The 19,492-nt window shown below is 55.4% G+C and overlaps 6 protein-coding genes across 6 annotated transcripts; 2 read left to right on the forward strand and 4 right to left on the reverse strand.

The window, feature by feature from the left end:
• Window positions 1–317: 317 nt before the first annotated feature.
• IWZ02DRAFT_177180 (uncharacterized protein) lies at window positions 318–1,959 on the reverse strand. The gene is made up of 4 exons (XM_066762239.1): window positions 1,451–1,959; window positions 983–1,392; window positions 684–936; window positions 318–630 (listed from the first exon to the last, which is right to left on the reverse strand). Exons 1-3 carry the CDS (start codon window positions 1,739–1,741, stop codon window positions 711–713), a joined length of 927 nt encoding a protein of 308 aa, XP_066625121.1. The 5' UTR covers window positions 1,742–1,959; the 3' UTR covers window positions 318–630; window positions 684–710.
• A 722-nt stretch (window positions 1,960–2,681) lies between these two features.
• Window positions 2,682–4,781, forward strand: IWZ02DRAFT_488113 (HSF-type DNA-binding-domain-containing protein; the record flags this gene model as incomplete). Its single annotated transcript, XM_066769429.1, has 6 exons — window positions 2,682–3,124; window positions 3,186–3,284; window positions 3,337–3,404; window positions 3,454–3,800; window positions 3,847–3,916; window positions 3,964–4,781. The coding sequence occupies 6 exons, from the start codon at window positions 2,682–2,684 to the stop codon at window positions 4,779–4,781; spliced, it is 1,845 nt and encodes a 614-aa protein (XP_066625122.1).
• An 895-nt stretch (window positions 4,782–5,676) lies between these two features.
• On the reverse strand, window positions 5,677–7,301 carry IWZ02DRAFT_488114 (A subunit of glutamyl-tRNA amidotransferase; the record flags this gene model as incomplete). Its single annotated transcript, XM_066769430.1, has 3 exons — window positions 5,677–6,736; window positions 6,798–7,113; window positions 7,178–7,301. 3 exons carry the CDS (start codon window positions 7,299–7,301, stop codon window positions 5,677–5,679), a joined length of 1,500 nt encoding a protein of 499 aa, XP_066625123.1.
• Window positions 7,302–8,534: 1,233 nt separating this feature from the next.
• IWZ02DRAFT_177419 (uncharacterized protein) lies at window positions 8,535–13,482 on the reverse strand. The gene is made up of 2 exons (XM_066762241.1): window positions 9,627–13,482; window positions 8,535–9,572 (listed from the first exon to the last, which is right to left on the reverse strand). Exons 1-2 carry the CDS (start codon window positions 13,372–13,374, stop codon window positions 8,635–8,637), a joined length of 4,686 nt encoding a protein of 1,561 aa, XP_066625124.1. The 5' UTR covers window positions 13,375–13,482; the 3' UTR covers window positions 8,535–8,634.
• A 3,025-nt stretch (window positions 13,483–16,507) lies between these two features.
• On the reverse strand, window positions 16,508–17,236 carry IWZ02DRAFT_177356 (uncharacterized protein). Its single transcript, XM_066762240.1, has one exon. The coding sequence runs from the start codon at window positions 17,086–17,088 to the stop codon at window positions 16,651–16,653; it is 438 nt and encodes a 145-aa protein (XP_066625125.1). The 5' UTR covers window positions 17,089–17,236; the 3' UTR covers window positions 16,508–16,650.
• Window positions 17,237–17,357: 121 nt separating this feature from the next.
• Window positions 17,358–18,717, forward strand: IWZ02DRAFT_177436 (uncharacterized protein). Its single transcript, XM_066762242.1, has 2 exons — window positions 17,358–17,491; window positions 17,580–18,717. Exon 2 carries the CDS (start codon window positions 17,614–17,616, stop codon window positions 18,454–18,456), a length of 843 nt encoding a protein of 280 aa, XP_066625126.1. The 5' UTR covers window positions 17,358–17,491; window positions 17,580–17,613; the 3' UTR covers window positions 18,457–18,717.
• The last annotated feature ends 775 nt before the right edge of the window (window positions 18,718–19,492 follow it).

Genomic DNA, 19,492 nt, shown 5'->3' on the forward strand with positions numbered 1-19,492 from the left:
GCTGCCTGCTTGCTGCTTGCAAGCCACTATGGAACATCAAGTGGCAGTGGCCTTTGCGGTTGAATGCTAGCCGGTAGCTTGATGTGCTTGTCAAAGCAGTAAACGTGGCAGAATTCATCGGCAAACGCTACCAGGAAACGCTCGTCCCCAAACATAAGCCTAAACCGATCTTCTGATTCCAAGTCCAATCCATTAGGCACATGGCTTTTGCAAATGCTGCACTCGTCAATGCACTTGTCGTTTCTAGTGCAAGCACCGCGATACCGGATGCCTTTCCATTCGAAGACTGGCGTCTGCAATATGAATTTTTCGCATACCACCTGGTGTGAGAAATGGCCGCCATGGTTGTCAAAGTAGAGGATTGTGCGCCTATTTCTGTAGCTCTCGAACTTGTAGAGTCGCTTGGTGTAGTCGGTTGCCCATGGCGTTTTCAGGAACGGTCCTTCCGAATTCACATCCGTGAGGCGTGCAGCGCTGTCGCTATGCAGTTGATCTCCGTCGAAGGAACAGCTGACGCAGTACAAACCATAATAGTCGGTGAATTCATCATTTTGACCCCGCTCGAGCGCCATGAAAAAGGCCGTAAATATGCGTCTGTCTTCATTCAAAAGCAGTGCAGTTAATGACAGTCTGCTAAAAGTCAGCAAGGCATCATTTTGCTTCATAACAAACCGAGTTTTGACCTGTGCGAGCCAAATTCAAGGGATCACCTACTCTTCTGGAGCTTCTGGAGGCGCTGGAGCATTGACAGAAATGTGGCGGGTTTTTTGCTCGTGGGCGTCATGCAAGTACACATCAGCCACCCGACGAGGATGCCTGTAGTGACCAACAGCCACCGTGTTCTCACCGGCCGTGAGAGCCATGGTATTTGTACTGCCAGTATGTGGCAGAAGAAAGTAGCGTTTCTCGTGGTTCGCAATGTCATATACATAAAATCTAGCTCGTGTTGGCAGGTACTCCTGCTCGAACTCGTGCAACTTACCCGCGGGGCGCAAGAATGGCAACGATGCTTCTTGAGAGAGTACACAGTAGAAAGCTTTCCCGTGCCTCGCCGGCGATTGCTGTCATCTCTCCCGTGCGAAGGTTGCAAAGACGGAGCAGCCGCCCGGATTCACGATTGTCCAGCCAGCAGATTTTGTCTCCGACACATGCCGCGTTGTAATCGCGGTACGACCGGCGAGAGCTGGAACAAGTGTAGCGGCGACTGCAACAAGGCTTGTTCTGCTGGAACCGCCAAGCATGTTCCGCTTTCAGAAGCTGTGTGCCGTAGACGTCCTGGAGTGGTCCTTGAATCTCACCCTGCAGCTTGGGATCGGCATCAGAGTACCACTGAGCAAGCGTCGAAGAAATCACGTGCGACGAGGATAGGACGTCTCGCCAACGACGGCTGACCTGAAGCAGCAGCTTAGTATGTGACAGGGCCTCGGCAGCATTAGCTCGGTTGCGGTACCGTCTGATACAGGAACGGAGCGTTTGGAGGGAGATGTTGGAAAATCAAGGCGACAAGTTCGACGGGCAGGCTGCCGACTACATCGCAGTGAAAGGATCGGCGGAGCAGTTTGTTGGTCATGTCGCGCCACTCGTAGCTAGTGAGGTCGCCGAGGATGGCGTCGAGACTGGCAGGGTTGAGGTTACCAAGGTCGGAAAGGACAGCATGTCGGAGAGGATGGGATGGGACATACGCATCGCGGCGGGCATGTGGACCGGGGAGCTGGGCGAAGAGGGTGGCCAGGTGGGCCATGACCAGGCACGAGTAGTGGCATGCGCAGTGAAGAAGTGGGACAAGCGGCCGGCTGTTGGAATGTTTTGGAGGTCGGTGCCGTGGGTGGTGTGTGGTAGGAGTCCTCGGTTCGGTGGATACGCTCGAGTACAGGTAGGTAGGTAGGTAGGTAGGTAGGTAGGTAGGTAGGTGGGTAGGTGGGTAGGTGGGTAGGTGGGTAGGTGGGCAGTTCCAGGCAGAGAGATAGGAACCTTCCTAGCACCTCAGTCAAGCTCCCGTGGCCGCCGCCGCAACCTTCCCTTACCCTACCTGTCTACCTACCTGGACAGTGGGAGCTACCTGCCACTCCTCTCTCTCCTTCTCTTCGTCCTTCCACCTCCAACAGACAACCTCAACCACCCCCAAGTGCACTGACACTGACGGCCATGCTCCCCTGACCGCGCCGCAACACCGCGCTTCTCCGACTTTGTGGAGCTCTGTCCGTCCCCCGCAGAGCGGAATCCAGCGACCCTCATCCCCTGCCCGCCTGTCCCTCCCGCGCCCCACGACCTTCCTCCTGTCGCTCGAGACCGACCCTCTTTCCCTCCCTCCGCCTCCAGTCGCCGTCATCCTGGCTTCTTCGCTCGCCGCTTTTTCCTCCCTCGTCCTGCATCCACCGCGCACCACTCCCGTCTCCGCACACAACTCTCCTCAGGGCCTCCCTCCGATCCTGATCGATGCTCCTGGATTATATCCGCCAGGGACCGTTCGTAGGATGACTTGAGCCTGAGCGACTCGGACCATTTATTCTTAGGAAGAGACGGATTGCAGGGCACATTGGCAGATGATACATCGGAAAGAATTAGCAGCATTTCGAGTCCTCTGCGCGCCGAATTTATACTTGATCGCCCGTCATCGGCGCAAACAGCGACGTCAAATCATCTCTTGCTGGATCCACAAACCCCCAGAGAACCACCACAACATGGCTGCCAGCACCGAGTCAATCAGGCGAAGCCCACTGTCCGCCGAGGCCATGGGTCCAGGTATGCAAAAGACCATACCGATCCTCCCGTCCTCGTCCGCAACCTCGTCGTTGACACCTCCGGCACCTGCAGGGGACCCGATGGATGTAACTCCCACCAACAATACATCCATGGGGCCTCCGCAACAATCCCAGAATAGCCCTGCAACCCACCGGAATGGCTCGAATCAGAATCTGGGTTCAAGCCAATCGTCTGGTGCCGACTCGGAAAGTGCCAGCAATGGCAACACCAAGTCGAGCTCTAACAACACCAACAATTCGCAGACGTCAGCCAACGGGACTAGTGAGAGCGGTAATGCCAGCAGCAGCTCGGGGATTGGTGCGGCAGCTGCAGCGCAGCAGCCAAAAGTTGTACAGACGGCCTTTATCCACAAACTCTACAGGTACGCTGTCTCGCGCACGCCCGAGTGCACCATTGGCTTGACGTGGCTGACAACGACATAGCATGCTGGAGGATCAATCAATACAGCACTTGATCTCGTGGTCAAGTTCCAACGAAAGTTTTGTCATGTCACCATCTACTGAATTCTCGAAAGTACTCTCGTAAGCCTCTGATTGGACCCTGAGCGAGGATTGACAGCTTACTTGGTCACAGACTTTATTTTAAGCATACGAATATCTCCTCCTTTGTACGACAGCTCAATATGTATGGCTTTCACAAAGGTACGCAGACCCTTTGCACACTTGTTAGCAGTGTTGACGCTGCACACAGTGAGCGACGTGTTCCACACTGGCTCTCCAGACTCGCCGCTGTGGGAGTTTAAGCATGGCAACGGCAATTTTAAGCGAGGAGATCTCGTTGGTCTGAGAGAAATCAAGCGGAGAGCCTCGAGGCATGCACTTATACATCGTGATTCGTTTTCCACGGGTTCAAAATCATCTGCTCCTCAGTCCAGCGCTCCAGTCGAGCCGATGCCAGATCCTGTCGAGAGTCGACTTAGCATGCTAGAGCACAATCTATACGACATGCATAGCCGAATGGCGAGAACGGAAGATGGATACGCCTACATTAATCAGAAATGCCACATGCTCACAGACAGCCTTATGCGTTGCCACCAGGTTTGCTTCTCTCGAAAAACCTTCACACATATGCTAACTAGTGTAGTGGAACTACGAGCTGTCAAACACTCTCAAGGCCATAATTCCTGAACCCGACCACCCGATACACAGGGACGGTAAGACAGGCCAAGGCTGCGCTTCGAAGAGGAGCTAATGGTATTAGTAACAAACATGCAAAACGAAATCGCTCGACAGTCTGAAGTGCTTCGTTCCATGGAGGAGCAACCGCAGGAGACTATGCATTCGGTGCGGCCGCCGTACTTTTCAAATCTTCAGAATGACAGTATGGCTCCTGCTTCCCCCCGGCAACTTCCACAAAGCGACCAACGCCGCCCATCGCTCGCAGACAACGGAAGGCCGCCTTCATACAGAGGACCTGCTTCATCTCACCTACTCCAAGTTGTGTCGCCTCGAAGATACGGCTCCCTGGCCCAAGGGAACTACTCGCCTTCGTCTCTCCGGCCACCAGGCCAGGCACCACCGCCACCACCGCCTCAAATTCATCTCCCCATGGGTGGCGGCAACTCACCCCCCGCAAACCTCTCAAGACGCCACACGTCAGCCGACATTCGGCTTCATGGCTGGCAAGCGCCACCCCCGCCATCGCATCATTCGCCCTACGCCTCGGGTCACAGCTCGACCCAGTGGCCGTCTTCGCCACACCGCGCACCACTTGGCGGCGATCAGCAGCTTCGAGACGCTCTTGCGCAATACGAGATCCCACGCGGTCCTCGCCAACATCCAGGTTCACGAAATGCCACGCCTCCGCCCAATGAGCTCGGCTCTTCCCTCAACCCAGATACTGGCTGGACACTGCCAGGGGCAAGGTTCCCGTTTCGGGGGCTTGACACGTCTGGGCCGCCCACGCGACGCTCCAGCATGGCGTCAAACGTGCACTCCTTGCTCAACCCGGCGGAAACGGCTGAGCGCGCCGACGAGGACGAGCCACAAGGCGAACTGAAGAGGAAAAGACTGCAATAACATGATGCCACAAAAACTATCCTTGGAGGCACTACGGCGCCATAAAGAGTTCTTTTCGTCTCATTTCTCGGCATTTCCAAGGCGCGCGGTCAGCGACTACGCAAGCCTGGACCCATCAGTATGGGTGGATGAATGGATTCGGCCAGTTCAGCAACTGCAGCAGGACCCACTGCGCACATTTCAAAAGTCGGCAAAATTATTATTATTATTTTTTTTTTTTTCAGCTTTGAGATCTTTTTCCAACGTCTTTGCTCTTGTACCTTCTCCCTCTCCTTCCGAACAACCCCTTCTACAGCAGCAACCACGAGACACGGGGAACACAGATACACATGGCGTGTTCATGTATTCCCCGGTGATGGCATATGAACGGCTACTAGTTATGACACGTCCAGGCAGACGCAATGGGAGTTTGGTTCCTTCCTGGGATGTTTCGGGGGGCTATCTTGTTGTTTTCTGGGTCATGATGATCGTTGAATTTTTAATTTTTTTTCTGTGGCACGCGCAGCAGCAGCAGCAGCAGTCGCGGCGATCTATCTATCTGGGTATCCAATCAAAACAAAAACCTAAGGCTCTGCCAGCAATCACCTACCTTGGACATGGACTGCTGCCTTTTATGCGATGACATTGACGGCTTTCTGCTTTTCAATTCAACCTCGATTCTCTGGTAAATTGATGGTGGCGAACTGCAGGAATGGGATGAGCAGATGTCGGGAATGGCAGCGGCAAGCAACATTATCACCATAAGCTTGCAAGAATGGCTGCTTCCGTCACGGAATGATTCTCTGCACGTTGCAGAAGGATGAAATCGTGGATCAGCGTTGGAATGAAGAAGCTGGACTAGGCCTCGAGCTGTTTGGGTCGTCTAAATCGTGATTATGACATGGTAACGCGCAGATTACGCAGATTCCGGCTTGAATTCGCCAATTAAGCCTCCGACCTCGAGCACCAGATCGTCGTGGCCGTACTGCCCAATCACCTGCATTCCGACGGTGGCGGCTTGGTCCTCGATGCCGTAGTCGACGGCCACGGGCACACTGACTGCCGGCAGCCCCGCCAGACTTGCGGGCACGGTCAAGACGTCGTTGACGTACGCATCGACGGGCTTCGTCTCCTTCAATTGCTGCAGACGCGGCGGCAGCCCGGGGGCCGTCGGACACACGAGCACGTCGGCGCCCTCGTCCCCTTCTTGGTGTCCCTGCTGCCCAGGGAGAGCGGTAGTCGCGAGCAGCAGCGGATTCGGCGCGCGAAACACGGCGTCGAAGTCGCGCTGCACGAGTCGGCGCACGCGCTGCGCGCGGATGAAGTAGTTGTCCATGGCCTCAGAGCTCAGCGAGTAGGCGCCGAGGACGACGCGGCGGCGGACCTCGTCGCCGAAGCCGCGGCCGCGCGTGGCGCTAAAGAGGACGCCTTCTTCGTCGCCGCCGTCCGGCCCCGCTGCGCGCGTCCCGTACCGCACGCCGTCGTACTTGGCCAGGTTGGACGACGCCTCGGCTGGCGCCAGCACGTAGTAGGCTGACAGCGCTGAGGGCGTCGCTGGCAGCGACACGGCGTGGAGGGTGTGGCCTAGCGAGCGCAGCTGTCGCAGCGTCTTGATCCACGCGCACCGCACTGCGGGACAGAGCTCCGCGATGTTGTAGGTTGTCGGGACGCCGATGCGCAGCGGGACGCTTGCTGCGCCCTTGGATGTCGCGGAGCGCGCGGCAATGGCCGTGTGGATTCGCGAGCGCGTGCTCGGTGCCAAGCTGGTCGGGTCCGAGGCGTCGTGCCCGTTGATGGCGTCAAAGACTTGCTTGGCCGTCGTCGTGTCCCTTGCGAGCACGCCCACCGTGTCGAGCGAGTTGGCGTACGCGACGACGCCCCAGCGCGACACCAGGCCGTACGACGGCTTGAAGCCGACGACGCCCGTATATGCGGCGGGCAGGCGGACTGAGCCGCCCGTATCTGTTCCCAATGCCCTAGAAATCCATCATCAGTCCGAAGCCAAAATGCAAGCATAATCCGTCAATGTAGACATACGCCCAACACTGCTCCGTTGCAACCGCAACAGCGCTGCCGCCAGAGCTGCCTCCCGCCGAGATCTCCCGTCCCTCTGCGTCGACCTGGTAGGCCGCTCCGAACGCCGAATGCACATTGTGCGAGCCCATACCAAACTCATCCAGATTGGTCTTGCCGGCGACGACTGCGCCGGCTCGGCGCAGCTTCTCGACGACCGTGGCGTCGAACGGGCTGCGGAACGTGCTCAAGATGCCAGACGCGCATGTCGTGGGTAATTCGGCGGTACAGATGTTGTCTTTGACGGCGATGAGACGGCCATGTAGGGGAGAGTCATTTGCTTCGCGCGTTCGTCAGTCGTCTCTTTTTTATCTGGAGCTTAGAGTTGGAGGATTGGAACACACCAGAGGCCGTCTCGACGTGCCGCAGGACAGTGTCTGGTCTTTCGGCTGTGATGAAAGCATTGAGGCCTTTGTGGGTTACCTGATTAGCCAGGCATTTCTGCGCTTGGTGCCGCAGAAGAGACATAGGGAATCCATGCGTGCGAGCAAATGAGGGACGACGCCGGGTTGATGTCGACTGGCCGGCCAATGGCGGAGCGGGGCGGGGCGGAAGTGGCCCAAGCTCCCTGCCGGTGATCCGCCTCCGCTGGCTGCTAGTTGCCAACGTCACTTTGATAGCCAACTTGCCAACGAGGTAAAATACCTTGGGAATGTATTGAATTTCACTACAAGTGATTCTGTCATCCATCACTTGTCTTAATTCTTATGGTAGCTATCAAAAGCACAAGCACCAAATTACCATAGCCAACATGTAGGCCCTCGAGCTGTTTCTGGACCCAAGTTTTTCTCAACAATTGCCTTCCCGCAGAATCATTCACCCATCGAGCCTGACCAACACTTACTTCCAAAGCCTTACGCAGAACATGCAGATTAGTACGTACAGGCCAAAGTGCGGATGCGCTTTCACAGAACGACAATTCGGAAGTCACGACACGCGTTAATCGAAGGGCCTGAAGCAATCATGCATTTCCATATATTTCCACCACCATTACGAGACTGTAGACTTTTGCGCTGCCGGTTCTGCTGGCTGTACTCTGCTATACCGTACCGTATATACAGCTCTAAATGTGCGTAGCGTCGTGGCGCATGCATGCATATATGTGCTTACGTGCGTACTTACCTTTGTATACAACAATATATAAAAAGTAAGCAAAGAAGGAAGTGGCAGAAAAGGAGCAGGAAAGAAGGACAAAGGACAAAAAGACATCCATGGCGCCAAAGGAAATACTCAAAGACCTGCCTGCATGCATGCGTTATGTTGCGTTACGTTGCTACACCCGGTGGTGCGTGCTCTTCTCCTTCACCTTGTTTCTCTTTACAGTCGTAATGCGTCGTCATCTTCGTTTGCGTCCCCACGGTGGTTCGTCGTAGGCCGTTACGTTGCGGTCTCTGCATCGATGAAAAGACTGGAAGGAGGACAAAATGCAGCAGCACAAAAAAGAAAACTGAAAATTGAAAAACAAACTCTGCAAAACTCCGGCGACCGACCCTGCTTGCCTGCCTGCCTATTGAACCACACAAAGCACCCAGGGTATCATCATCGAGCCCGCAACAATTCTCTCCAAAACTTTCGCCATGTCTGGAACATCAAACAACAATAATGTCATGACGATGACGATAGGAAGACAACAAACAATTATGTACGATGGAAATAAAGATCCGCAATCTTGAGGGTAGGGTGGTCAGGTGGTAAAGATGGAGATGAGTTGTGTCGAGAGAGATGGCAGGCGAGAGGCAAACAGGAATGTACGAGAGAAACGCAGACATAGACTAGCGGTCTTAGAGGGAACAGCATCACCTCAGACGCTCACGGTCCGTCTCTTCATCTGCTCTGGCTTCTGCGCGTAGCAAATCAACAGACGGAAGTTGGTGCCCCTTTCTTCGCATTCGCGCAGAAGCGCTTGGTCAACAAACATGCTCTTCTTGTCAGCTGCCGCTGCCGCGTCAGTTCCGCTGCCGCCATCATTGCGTGGAAACATGGAAGTCTCATAGCACCGAGAGTACCACCACCGTCCGACGCGGGCAACCATGTTGTCGTCGTCAAGAGTGGCTGTTGACGACGCGGTAGAGGAGAGGTCCGGGCCGAACCCAAAGTCTGGCGGGGTACCAGAAGTGGCGTTGGTGGGAGATGTGTTGGAAGAGGGCTCTGTAAGCTGGGTTGACGACGGGTTTCCAAGGCTCGTCGTTGGACCCGTTGTCGAAGATGCAGCAGTGCTGCCAGCGGCAACGGAACCAGCGCCAGACTCGCCGCCGCCGCTTTTCCTCAGACTGCCGCTCACAGGAACACCGACGACGCCTCTTTTGATCGCTTCGAACCCTCTCCGCCCGACCAGCCTGAGAAGAACGTCGCTAGTATTCGCCAGACAAACATTGGCCTCCGTATTCTGCATCGCCCATTTCAAGTCTCGCACCCGTTTCCGTGCGTGCTGACCCATATTGACCAAGTCCAGGTCGATGGCCGACAGCTCGAGGTATCCACCCGGTCGAAGAACGCGTTTGCATTCTCCGACTATGGCGCGGTAGACGGATTCGGGGGCAGCTGTAGGAAAGCGGTAGACCACCGCAGCGAAGAAGCCGCGAGGAAAAGGAAACGGAGCCGAGGCATGAGAATGATGGATGTGGGTGTAGTTCGGAGGTGGGCTGATGGGACCAGCCGACTGGGAAGAGGAGGAAGGCGCTGGGGAAAGGTAGTAGAAATGGGTGCGTGGGTAAGTCAGGGCGCAAAAATACGACCAGTCTGACAAAAAAGTTAGCAAATCTCGGAACATGTAATCTGAACGGTGGCACTTGCCTTTTCCTAGGCCATCCAGAATCAAAACCCTTTCGTTGTTGCTTTGCTCAAGATCGGAGTGGGCAGGACTGAACAGGACACGACCGAAGCTCAACCACTTGCTTGTCTTGAGAGCTCCGACTCTGAGATTGGCCATGGAAATCACTCCGTCGCTTTGACACTCGGCAGTTTCCATCAATCGAGAGTCCCGGTAACGAGCGCCACTAGCAATGGGTTTGGGTGATTCTTCTACTCTTTCTATCCCAGTGCTGGTCGAGCCTTGGGCATCTGGCTGGGTTTGCAAAGAGGATCCCGTTGCTTCATTGAATTTTAGAGCACCAGAACCAAGCTCGGCAGACTCCAAACTCAAACGCATACTGGGTAGGCTCAACCTTCCTTCAGGGTCTGCAAAGTTGATGTCTTTGGGTTGTTCCAGTGGAGCGTTGGACGCCGGACCAGGAGTCGGAAGCATAGAGAGTGGTTGAAAATTTGCAAGCATCTGTGACCGTCGCAGATGAATAGAAGTTGAAGGGTTTCGAGTGAGTCGAGTGGTCTTTGGCGACACATTCGCGTCTTCGAAATCGACAACAGAGACCTTTGGCTTTTCCGCAAAGGGATTAGGGAGCTCCGTATGGTCCGCGCCATCCTGGTGCTCTTCAAAGACTGTCCCTGGACGACTCGAATCTTGCAACCACGAAGTTGGGGCCTGGTCAGAATATCGTCGACTCATCCTTTCCATAAACTTTCCGGAAACGCTGCCCTTGGTCAGATTGGCACGTTTCCTCTCTTCCTGACTTTTTGGCGTCCGGTTGTCTGGACTACTTATCACTTGGTCAATCAAGTCGTCGTACTCCCGCCACACTTCGTCTTCTTCCGGTGGTATGTATGGACCGGGCGTCAAAGCATATGACGAGTGCCCAGCATTCGAGCTGCTTGTGTGCGAAATTTCCGAATACTTGCGCGGGAAGGCAAGGAATTCTGAGATCTGTGACCCACTCTGGCCTGAAGTCCTTCTTTGAAGCGCCGGTTCATCGTAATTTGCAATACCGCTTCCGTTACAGAACAGCGGACGCGGAATGATACTATCGCGAGGAAGCGCCGAGCTTGTGGATGGGTTTTCCGAGATCAGCGTATCCTGCTTTTTGGATTTCCCAAAAGGAGATCCGAGGACATTGTTTGGAGGAGGATGAGCTGGAGAGGGCAGGTCAGAGGCAAAGGGCCGCGAGAAGCTTGAATGGTTTGGATTTCTCCTCCGGTATCCTGTGCTGACAACCAAAGGTATCCGTCCAACCTGCTGCAGACGACTGGGTCGTGCAAGTTGAAGTTGCTCAAGGGGTGACTTTGTTTGCATGAGCTCAGGAGTCACCTTCGGTCCAGGCTGACTTTCAGTATGCGAATTTGGCCCATCTTTTGTGTCTTTCTTGGGGTCAATTTTGTTACCTCTTGGGACAGGGAGATCCTCCTTGGTCAGCGGACTGAACGAGAGGGGGGATGGAGATCTCAGATCAACTCGTGATGGGTCTAGGTGCAAGCCACTGTCAGATTCCAAGTACCGCGAGATCGTGGGCGACGTAAGTGGCGTAGGATCAATGCTCTCAAATGGCCATCGAATAATAGGGGCCGGAGGTAGAAGTACAGAATCATGGCTTTGCTTTCTCTCCTGAGAGGAAGGAGGTCGAGATCTTTCTTTTTCCGAATCATCCGCACCTTGCGCGACTTCTTCCATCATCAACTCGAGCTCTTGGATGTTGACAGGTTTTCCTTCTGCGTCATCGAGTGCGTAGTGGGCCACTGGTTTCTGCGAAACTGACGATGGGACAGTAAACGGCATCTGTTGCTTGAATGCCATCGACGGCGGAGGAGCAGATGTTTTCGGAACTGACTGGGCGCGTTGGAAGAAGTTCCATCTGCAATTCAGCTTTGAGGGACTCTCTTTCTCCTTCTTGAGAAGTCTGGTGCGGCTCGGATCTGCTGAGGGAGACGAGATGATGATCTTCTTCGATCCGGACGGTCCATACGTGGTGTTGGAGTACTGAGTAGCAGGTTCAACTGACAAAGCCGAATCGTTGCTTACGGTCCGCTTGTGTCTTCCTGCCAGAGCTCTGAGCGGCGATTTTCCTCGAATGCTATCCGTCATTGACGAAGGAAGCAAAGTTGGCCGGCTACGATCAACGCTCGGTCTCTGGCTCCCGGTGGCTACCAGTGACGCATTGGAATCGTTTCGAGGAGCCGTGGCAGGCCTTGGCGCTGGGGCAGAACCCAAGCTGCTCGTGCTCACAGCTGCTTCGGAGCTTGCTGCAATGCTAGATCCTGCACTGCCTTCCCCCCTCAGGATGACTGGTTGAAGTCGCTCCCGTAAAAAGTCATCCATTCCTGTCTCTTTCTGGCCGGCCGGGTTGTATTTCCGATGAGTACTGTCATGGCTGTCCTTGCGGTTCGTAGGTGGTCTCGCGGCGTTGTTGCTCGTTATGCTTTCGGAGCTTGGGGAACGACCAAAACTCGTCAGGCTATTCGTGCTAATGCTGCGCCCTCTTCCTATTCCATATTTGCCGTAGCCCTCGTGACCAGTGCCTGCCATAGGACCCTTGCGGAAGCCCTTCTTCTCTTTGCGTAGCACAGCGCTTGCTGCTACATTTTCTTGAGCGGGAGATTTTCGTGAAAAGAAGCCGAACCGCGAAGTACCATTACCGGGGCTAAGACCTCGACTCTTGTCTTCTACATTTGACTCGTTGGTTGATATTGGGGAAAGAAGAGAGTCTGGGAGACTTGGATTCGGCGACGTGGTGTTGGTCGAAATTGAGGGCTTCTTTGAGCCGTTGCTTGTCTGTGGGGAAGCGATGCGGCTAGCAAATGATCCAGGACTGGCAGATGATCCAGAGGAAATTTGCCGTTTGTGACGGGCAGTAGGAAGACTTGTGAGATTGCTTTGGACCACGGGTGATGGTCGTTGGAGATGAGAAAGATCTTGCGTTCCTTCACGGCTCGGTCGGGCAGGTCGAGGCAAGTGATTCGAAACAGGGGGCTTGTTGTTAATTTCGGCCAGGTGCGCCAGTTCAGGGGGCGGATAGATGGGCTGTTCCCGTCTTGACTGCTCAGAAGATTGCTTACGGACAGCAGATGGTGTTACCTGCGGATTTCGGTCCTTGACATCAGTAGGCTTCCCAGCAGCTAGATTTTTCGGTGCCCCTAGACGTGCGTCCTTTTGGAGGGGCACCTTTCTTTCCCGTCTGCCCTGCTCGACGCCGACCACTGTGGATGATGACGACGAGGAAGTCGTGGATTCGTAGCGTGCAATATGTCCGCGCCTGTCCGTCGCTGCCGTGAGATTGGACGCGGTTCCTACAGTCTTGCTGCGATCCAAGGGAGGTCTAATTGTGATGGGACTGATTTGCCTCGTCCGCGATCTGACTCTCGTCACCATGCCGGGGGAGTGAGATGACATGGATGTCGAAGAAGAGGCATGGCTGAAGTGACCAGGGGATTCGGAGCATCGGGTCGAGGGGCTGGCAGAAAGCGCATAAGCTGGTGTAGACTGCGATCGATTTGGAGAGAGGAAATGATTCGGTCTTTCTTGGTCCGCACTGAAAGGATGCGCGTGGTAGGCGGGGTCTGCTTGGTCCTGTGGCTGGCTGTCAAGGGGTTGCTCCCGCTCCTCACTCAGCGGGGGCGGGGGAGCAGAAGGCATGGCAACGCCCAGAACCGTGTCTGAGTAAGGCTCGGGGGTAGTGCTCGAAAGAGCCTTTGCAATGGAGGCATTTTCATGCATCATGACTGTAGGCTCAGTCACGGTGCGAGCACGCAGCGAAGGTCTGCCGATGGATGAAGGTTTCCTCCTCAGCACAGCGGTCCTGGGGCTGCTATGAGTAGATGCAGCAGAGGACCCTGACGCAAGCGAAGATGCGGCAGCAAGGGGAGGTGTACGGGTAGTCGCTGCATCGAAACGTGGAACACGCGTTTTGGTTGGGTGGTGACTTGATTCCGAGCCATGGCTGTTCTCGCAGTGCAGGCCAGCACTACCCGAGCTCTTAGACGGCGCTACAACCCTCTGTTGGACACTCGAATTGCTACCTGACGGGCCCAGTCCTGGCCCTTCGTGGGCCTTTTTGGTAAGTTTGGTTGGCGGGCGGTGGGAAGAAAGAGCATTGACTGGCAGAGAAGAGGCCACGGTACCTCCTAGTTTCGATGGTAAACGGCTCGAGGGGTTGCGCTGTGGTATGGATGACGACGAAGCATCACGTCTGAACCAGGAGGAGACGGGCTGCGGGTTTTGGGACGCCATGGCCGAGACCTGCTGGATGCGACGATGCAAGGAACGCCGGGGGCAGGATTGGCTATGGCGAATTGGTGCGCTGAGGAGCGCATGGAAGCTCGAGCTCTTCTGTCGTGCTCTCTGAAGAGGGCGGCAGCAGTGAGTAAATGCTCGCACAAGGGAAGAAGAAAGTAGGACGGCGCATACGAGGTAACGGAACCAGGCGCGCGGAGAGCCAGGTAGCGTATGCAGTCAGCTCGCCGCGAGCGGAGCAGCATGCAGGCAGGCAGTAAAAATACTTTTTAGCGAGGGCGCGGAGGTAGGAAGAGTGGGAGGTGCGAGGTGCATAGGCGGCGGGCGAGTAGCAGACGGAGGCTCTCTTTAGGTCTCTTGTACTTGTGACGCCACCGGTGTTGCCGAAGGAGCAAAAGACAGGCGAACCAGGGCTGCGGCCCGGGCAGATTGACGCGCGGGCGCTATTGATGGGGAGCGAGGAGAACGATTTACACCGGGAACAGGGAGGTTGGAAAGATTCGAGGCTTGTGACGTGAGCAGCGAATGCACAGGGGGGGTGCGGATGGATGGAGAGTTACCCACGGAGGTAGGTAGGTAGGTAGGTACATGTAGGAGAGGCACCGGACGCGATAGCCGACGAGCAGCATGATGATGATGATGATGATGATGATGATGATGATGATGGTATGAACGAGCAAGCAAGGCAGACAGTCATGTCCCGACGGAAGAGTTCAGCGCTTGGGGATTGCCGTTGGGTTGGGCGCTTCGTGGACGTGGCGGGGCATGATGTGCGTGGTGGGTGGATAGCCTGCACGAGGCGCCCGTCGTTCCCTGCACGGGCGAGGGCGTTCCCGCCATGCACCACCACCCGACACCGTTTGGTTTGTTCCTCTTGTTGAGCTTTTTTCTTTTCTTTTCTTTTCCTGCCCCGTCGTCTTGCCATCTCCTTTGAGAATCGCGCCGACCGGACGACCTGACGTCCGTCTGCTGGGAAGAGCCCCTCGGCCTGTCCGAAGGCCTCACCTCTCCGCTAAGGCGCTCGGTCGCTTCTCCACACCTGGCTCACAGCGGGCGTGATGCCAGCGCACAGGGCATCGTGATCACCCTCTTCCTGTGCCCCCCTCGCCCTCTCCACCGCCACCAAGGAGCCCGTCGCTCGCTTTCGTTGCCCAATGACATTCATTGCGCGACGTGGCATTCGACCATGCCCGAGCCCTGTCATTGCCCGGGGCGAAAAGGCCTTTGCAGCCATGTGCTCCGCGTCGCCGCATCTCGTCTTAATTTGACGTCGTGGCGTAGGGCACTCGTCGTCGTCGGTTCGGCTACACCGAGTCGTTTTTGCACCTGAGGCTGTGGCTGTGCTTTCCATTCTGCGCTTCGCCACTCTGCTCGACAACTCATCAGGCGCGGCATACTGCCAGCCTGTGCTGTTCATTCAGGTTGGCGGTTTGCATTCTTCAAGAAGAGCCTCGTCGGAGGAATCCTACATTGTCGCACTGCCAGGAGAATTCGCATCCTTGCTGAGCCTCTTGATTGGCGGCCTCCTGGCACCGTGGTCGCCAAGAATTCAGTCAGCTGATTTAGTGTAGGGTAGCTCCTCCAATGACAGCGCTGGAAAGCCTCTGGACATCTTCACTCGCAATCCAAACTGAGGTGCTCCCCTTTCCTGTCCACCGGCGCCAATCCATCGACATTGCAGGGTCCATCCCACGCCATGTCCTAGTCTGTCGAACGGGCGGTTCCCGCCTTTCCCGTCTCGACCCGCCGGATAGCACCATCGCACCCTGACTCGTTGACTTTAACATGCACAATCCGAGTCGCGGCACACGAGTCTTCTTCCAGCGCCCACCACCATTTCCACTGCTCTATCCGCCGTCTTCCCGGGGCGCTTACGGAGATGGAGTTGCTGCCGGTTTATGCCCTGCTCGGGGAACAGCGTCCGCAACAGGGATTCGAGGCGGTGAAATTGCTAATGCTCCAGCCGGTTGGCACGAGGAAATTGCGCGCGGTTGTATTTTGCATTTCATGTCTTTCTGTCTCTTGGACGTATTCGGATCTTGCCCTTGTTGGTGTAATTGAGTTTCCGACCCTGTATTGCCTGCTGCAGGATCGCCAAGTCTCCTGGCACACCGAATCTTGCCCTTTCGAGCCGAGCTCGCATGTGTCAGTCTGACAGATAATGACATATGCAATCATTGGGCTCGACCTCGCTGGTAGGAGATATGCTGGTGGTGTTTGCGGTGCTTGGCGCCAAAAATACGACAGGTCCAATGGCCGGAGTGGGGTAGCTTCGACGCGGCAAGCAAGATGCTTCCATTCGGACGCTGGATATTAACAGTACATGAGCCTCTGAGGCTTCCAGTGCCCGTCTGCCGACTAAAAACTGCGCGCCACGGCATTGGAGGGCCAAAGCGCGGCCAAAGGGCGCATTGTATGCAGGAGTGAAAACTCTCCGCAATCATGGCCGCGGAAGACATGGTAATCAGAGTCGGCATTTGGCGAGGCCTTCGGTGCCATAACTAGGCTCCCCTGATCGAATATCGAAGATTTGGATCGTTGCAAATCAAGAAGACAGCACCAAAAAATGTTGACTTTCGGTTAGAACGTCTTAGACAATCTAGAATGCGTCTAGAAAAACCTGCTCAACCCGGGTCATGACGCTTAGATGGATTAGGCGGAAGTGAATAAGCGTCCGGAGACATCACTAACGTCGTTTTCCCTGGCTGACAGAGAAGCGTAGGCGCAGATTTGGTTCATGAAGTCAAGAGTTCCGAGTTAGCCCTAAATCCTGAAGTCAACTCGAACGAAGAAGTGACAGCAAAGCCCTGATAGGATGAGTATGAAAATAAACCCAAGATAGCCTTCGTAAAGAAATTGGTGGAGCTCCAAGGCAACGGGCGGCTGCTTCCGCGTACCACTTGCCCACACCGACACCTGTTGCTTCTGCTCATTTCGACGGATCAATCGCTTAGTATGCCGGCTGAGATGCGACAAATATGCTCCCAGAGGTCGAGCAGTCGACGAATTACTGGTGGCGAACGTCCAAGTTGATGATGAACGGACGGACTCGTGGAACCGCGATTTGGCCTCGTGCAATATGACCCAAAGATACGTGTGGCGCTTACAGAAATTCAAAATGTTTTCCCCGAGCAAGAAAAGCAATGCGAGGGCCTTGAACATGACGTGTCTTTGAGTGCGTTTGCGCCCCGGAATTGACATCAAGAAATGGCCGTTGGACCGGTGCTGGCTCTGCGTCTCGGAGACTCCGATTGCCGACCGGGATGGCCTCGTCTTAGATATGCAAGAGGAAAGGTTTTGAGGTACATGGAGGAGTCAGATGTGGATGGGTCCGAAGGGTGAGAATATGTGGACAGCGCAAGAGAACGGAGGCGACAAAACTGTTCAAGTGGCATCTGCGTGGCGCTGTGGCGGTGTTAGTGGGGCTTGGGCGCACGTTGGCCGCAACTTCCCTGCACCCCATCTGTTCCAGCCAACATCTTTCCACCGCGCTTTACTTGGCAATAAACACTCCGTGAACAATCAAACATCACAACCTCCATCAAACGCCCGGACGTGTCGCCAATCGCTTTGCCATCACGCTCAAACGTATCCCATTCCAACCGTTAGTACAACTTATCATTGCCTACCTCGCTCTTGTCCCTCTCAGCCGCCTCCTCGCAAGCTCCTCGTTAACCGACGCGTCGCGACAGCCAGCTTCTCCTCGCCGTCATCTCACTCGACACAATGCCGGACTACGCTAAAATGAAGAATGCCGAGCTCGAGGCTCTCCTCAAGCAACGCTCGCTCCCTCACGGTGGCAAAAAGGCCGACATGGTCGCCCGTCTCCAGGAAGCAGACAAGGCCGCTGCTGGCAATGAATCAGCAACTGCGACACCTGCTCCCACTACTACCGAAACAAGCAAGACTGCCGCTCCTGCCGAAGACGAAATTGACTGGGACGATGACAATCCAACCGAGGCTGCTAAGGCTGCGTCGACTGAAGCTGGGGCTGCGGCCATCGCGACGGGAGGAAAGGGACAGGTTGCCAATCCGCAGGCTGTCCCGAATCAAGAGGCTGCCGTTGACCCTAGCAAGACTGATGACTTGTCTGTGCAGGTCGAGCAAAAGGGCGACGATGCTGCTGCCAAACCTGCCGGGGGAGTCGAGGCACCGGCAGAGGCTGAGAAGAAGGACTTTGCCTCCGGACTGAAGGACATCTCCCTGAACGAGGAGCTTGAGAAACGCAAGGCGCGCGCCAAGAAGTTCGGAATCACCGAGGATGATGAGGCTCAAAAGAAGATTGAGCGCGCCAAGAAATTTGGCATTGAAGCCTCTGAGGGCATTTCAGGCCTCAACGAAGCTCTGCCAGAGCGGAGGCCGAAGCGCGCTAGGGAGGCCGGCGACGATGGCAGGCGGGGAAACTTCAAGAGAAGGGGTCGGGGCGGAAGACGCGGCGGTGGAGGCAACGAACGCCAGGGGTCCAACCGCACCGCCAACGGTTCGAGTGGCTCCTGGATGAGCGACGCTGACCGCGCGGCCGCCGAAGCAAGGAAGGCTAGATTCGCTGGCCCTCCTGCTGCGTCCTGAGCAACATCAACAATGCAGCTCTATCCGGACCTGCTTTATTGTTGCATGAGGTGCCTGGGAAAGCACCCACACTTCTCTTCTCCGGCTGACATTGGGATCTTGTGGGCGAACAAAGAGCAGGACTCGGTGTTTCGGCGTTCCTTTTCGTCACAGATGCGCATCACACGGACAGGACTGGGCAGGTCACTTTAAGCCTGACCTCTGAACGCGGTTTGGAGGTTGATCATGTGTAAGACAATTTGAGCCGGGCCGTCCGCGCGCAACTGGTCCTTTTGGGAGATTCGAACGAGACAACCATTCAATAAAACATTTGCCTTTGACGAAAACCCGCACACCTCCTTTCCACCCAGGAACGCTTAAAGCTGGCTTCTTACTGCCGGGCTTATTCCATCAACGCTGCTGTTTGCATGTCCCACAGCCGAGTAATTGGCAAATCTGAATCGACATGCTCGCCGTGTGAATGGCGGTGGCAGGCTGTCTAAAACATGGACGTCACATCGCCTACAGGGCTTTCGCCTCAGTCAGGCGAGAGAATCTTGGTTTGCCTCTGGCAGAAGCGTGATGTCGATTTTGGGCATCTTTTGGCGGAGGTTGAATATAGACACTGGGATTTGACTGAAACGCAGCATACCCGGCGGGTGGGCGCCAATTCGCAAGATCTTGTCGGGCCAAGAGTCATGGGCATGGCCCGGGGCATGGGCAGCGAAGGTGTAGGTTGAAGTGGCGCCTCTACGCTCCTCAACAAGATGATGACTGTTGCGGTCTCTGCGCAGTAGTTTGGCTCTCACAGCCTCACTCACGTCGCGGAGACTGGCTTCCCTCTCCACTGGTGAAATACAGGTGTGCACTACTCCTCGGCCTTTGGTCGTCGCTGTCTCCTTTTCAAACCCCGTCGAAGCATGTCCACAGCCCCTGGTCAGCATGCATTCGACGAAACAAGCATTGTGCTTATATGGGATGAGCATATCACACGACGAATCAAGTCTCGGCTGAGGCTCATTGTCGACTGCCATTCGTCGCCATTGAAAAATAAGCT

This window comes from Phyllosticta citriasiana (assembly GCF_038021145.1).
Source record: "Phyllosticta citriasiana strain CBS 120426 chromosome Unknown IWZ02scaffold_3, whole genome shotgun sequence".
NCBI lineage: Eukaryota > Fungi > Ascomycota > Dothideomycetes > Botryosphaeriales > Phyllostictaceae > Phyllosticta > Phyllosticta citriasiana.

Excerpts from the sequence above, each read along its gene's own strand:
- IWZ02DRAFT_177180 (XM_066762239.1), bottom strand. The coding sequence starts at position 1,741 with ATGGCCCACCTGGCCACCCTCTTCGCCCAGCTCCCCGGTCCACATGCC. Across the intron at positions 1,393-1,450 it reads CTCCGTTCCTGTATCAGACG|GTCAGCCGTCGTTGGCGAGA; the intron begins GTACCGCAACCG and ends CTGCTGCTTCAG. Across the intron at positions 937-982 it reads GCCATTCTTGCGCCCCGCGG|ATTTTATGTATATGACATTG; the intron begins GTAAGTTGCACG and ends AACACGAGCTAG.
- IWZ02DRAFT_177419 (XM_066762241.1), bottom strand. The coding sequence starts at position 13,374 with ATGATGCATGAAAATGCCTCCATTGCAAAGGCTCTTTCGAGCACTACC. Across the intron at positions 9,573-9,626 it reads TCTGGATGGCCTAGGAAAAG|ACTGGTCGTATTTTTGCGCC; the intron begins GCAAGTGCCACC and ends CTTTTTTGTCAG.
- IWZ02DRAFT_177356 (XM_066762240.1), bottom strand. The coding sequence starts at position 17,088 with ATGTCAATTCCGGGGCGCAAACGCACTCAAAGACACGTCATGTTCAAG.
- IWZ02DRAFT_177436 (XM_066762242.1), top strand. The coding sequence starts at position 17,614 with ATGCCGGACTACGCTAAAATGAAGAATGCCGAGCTCGAGGCTCTCCTC.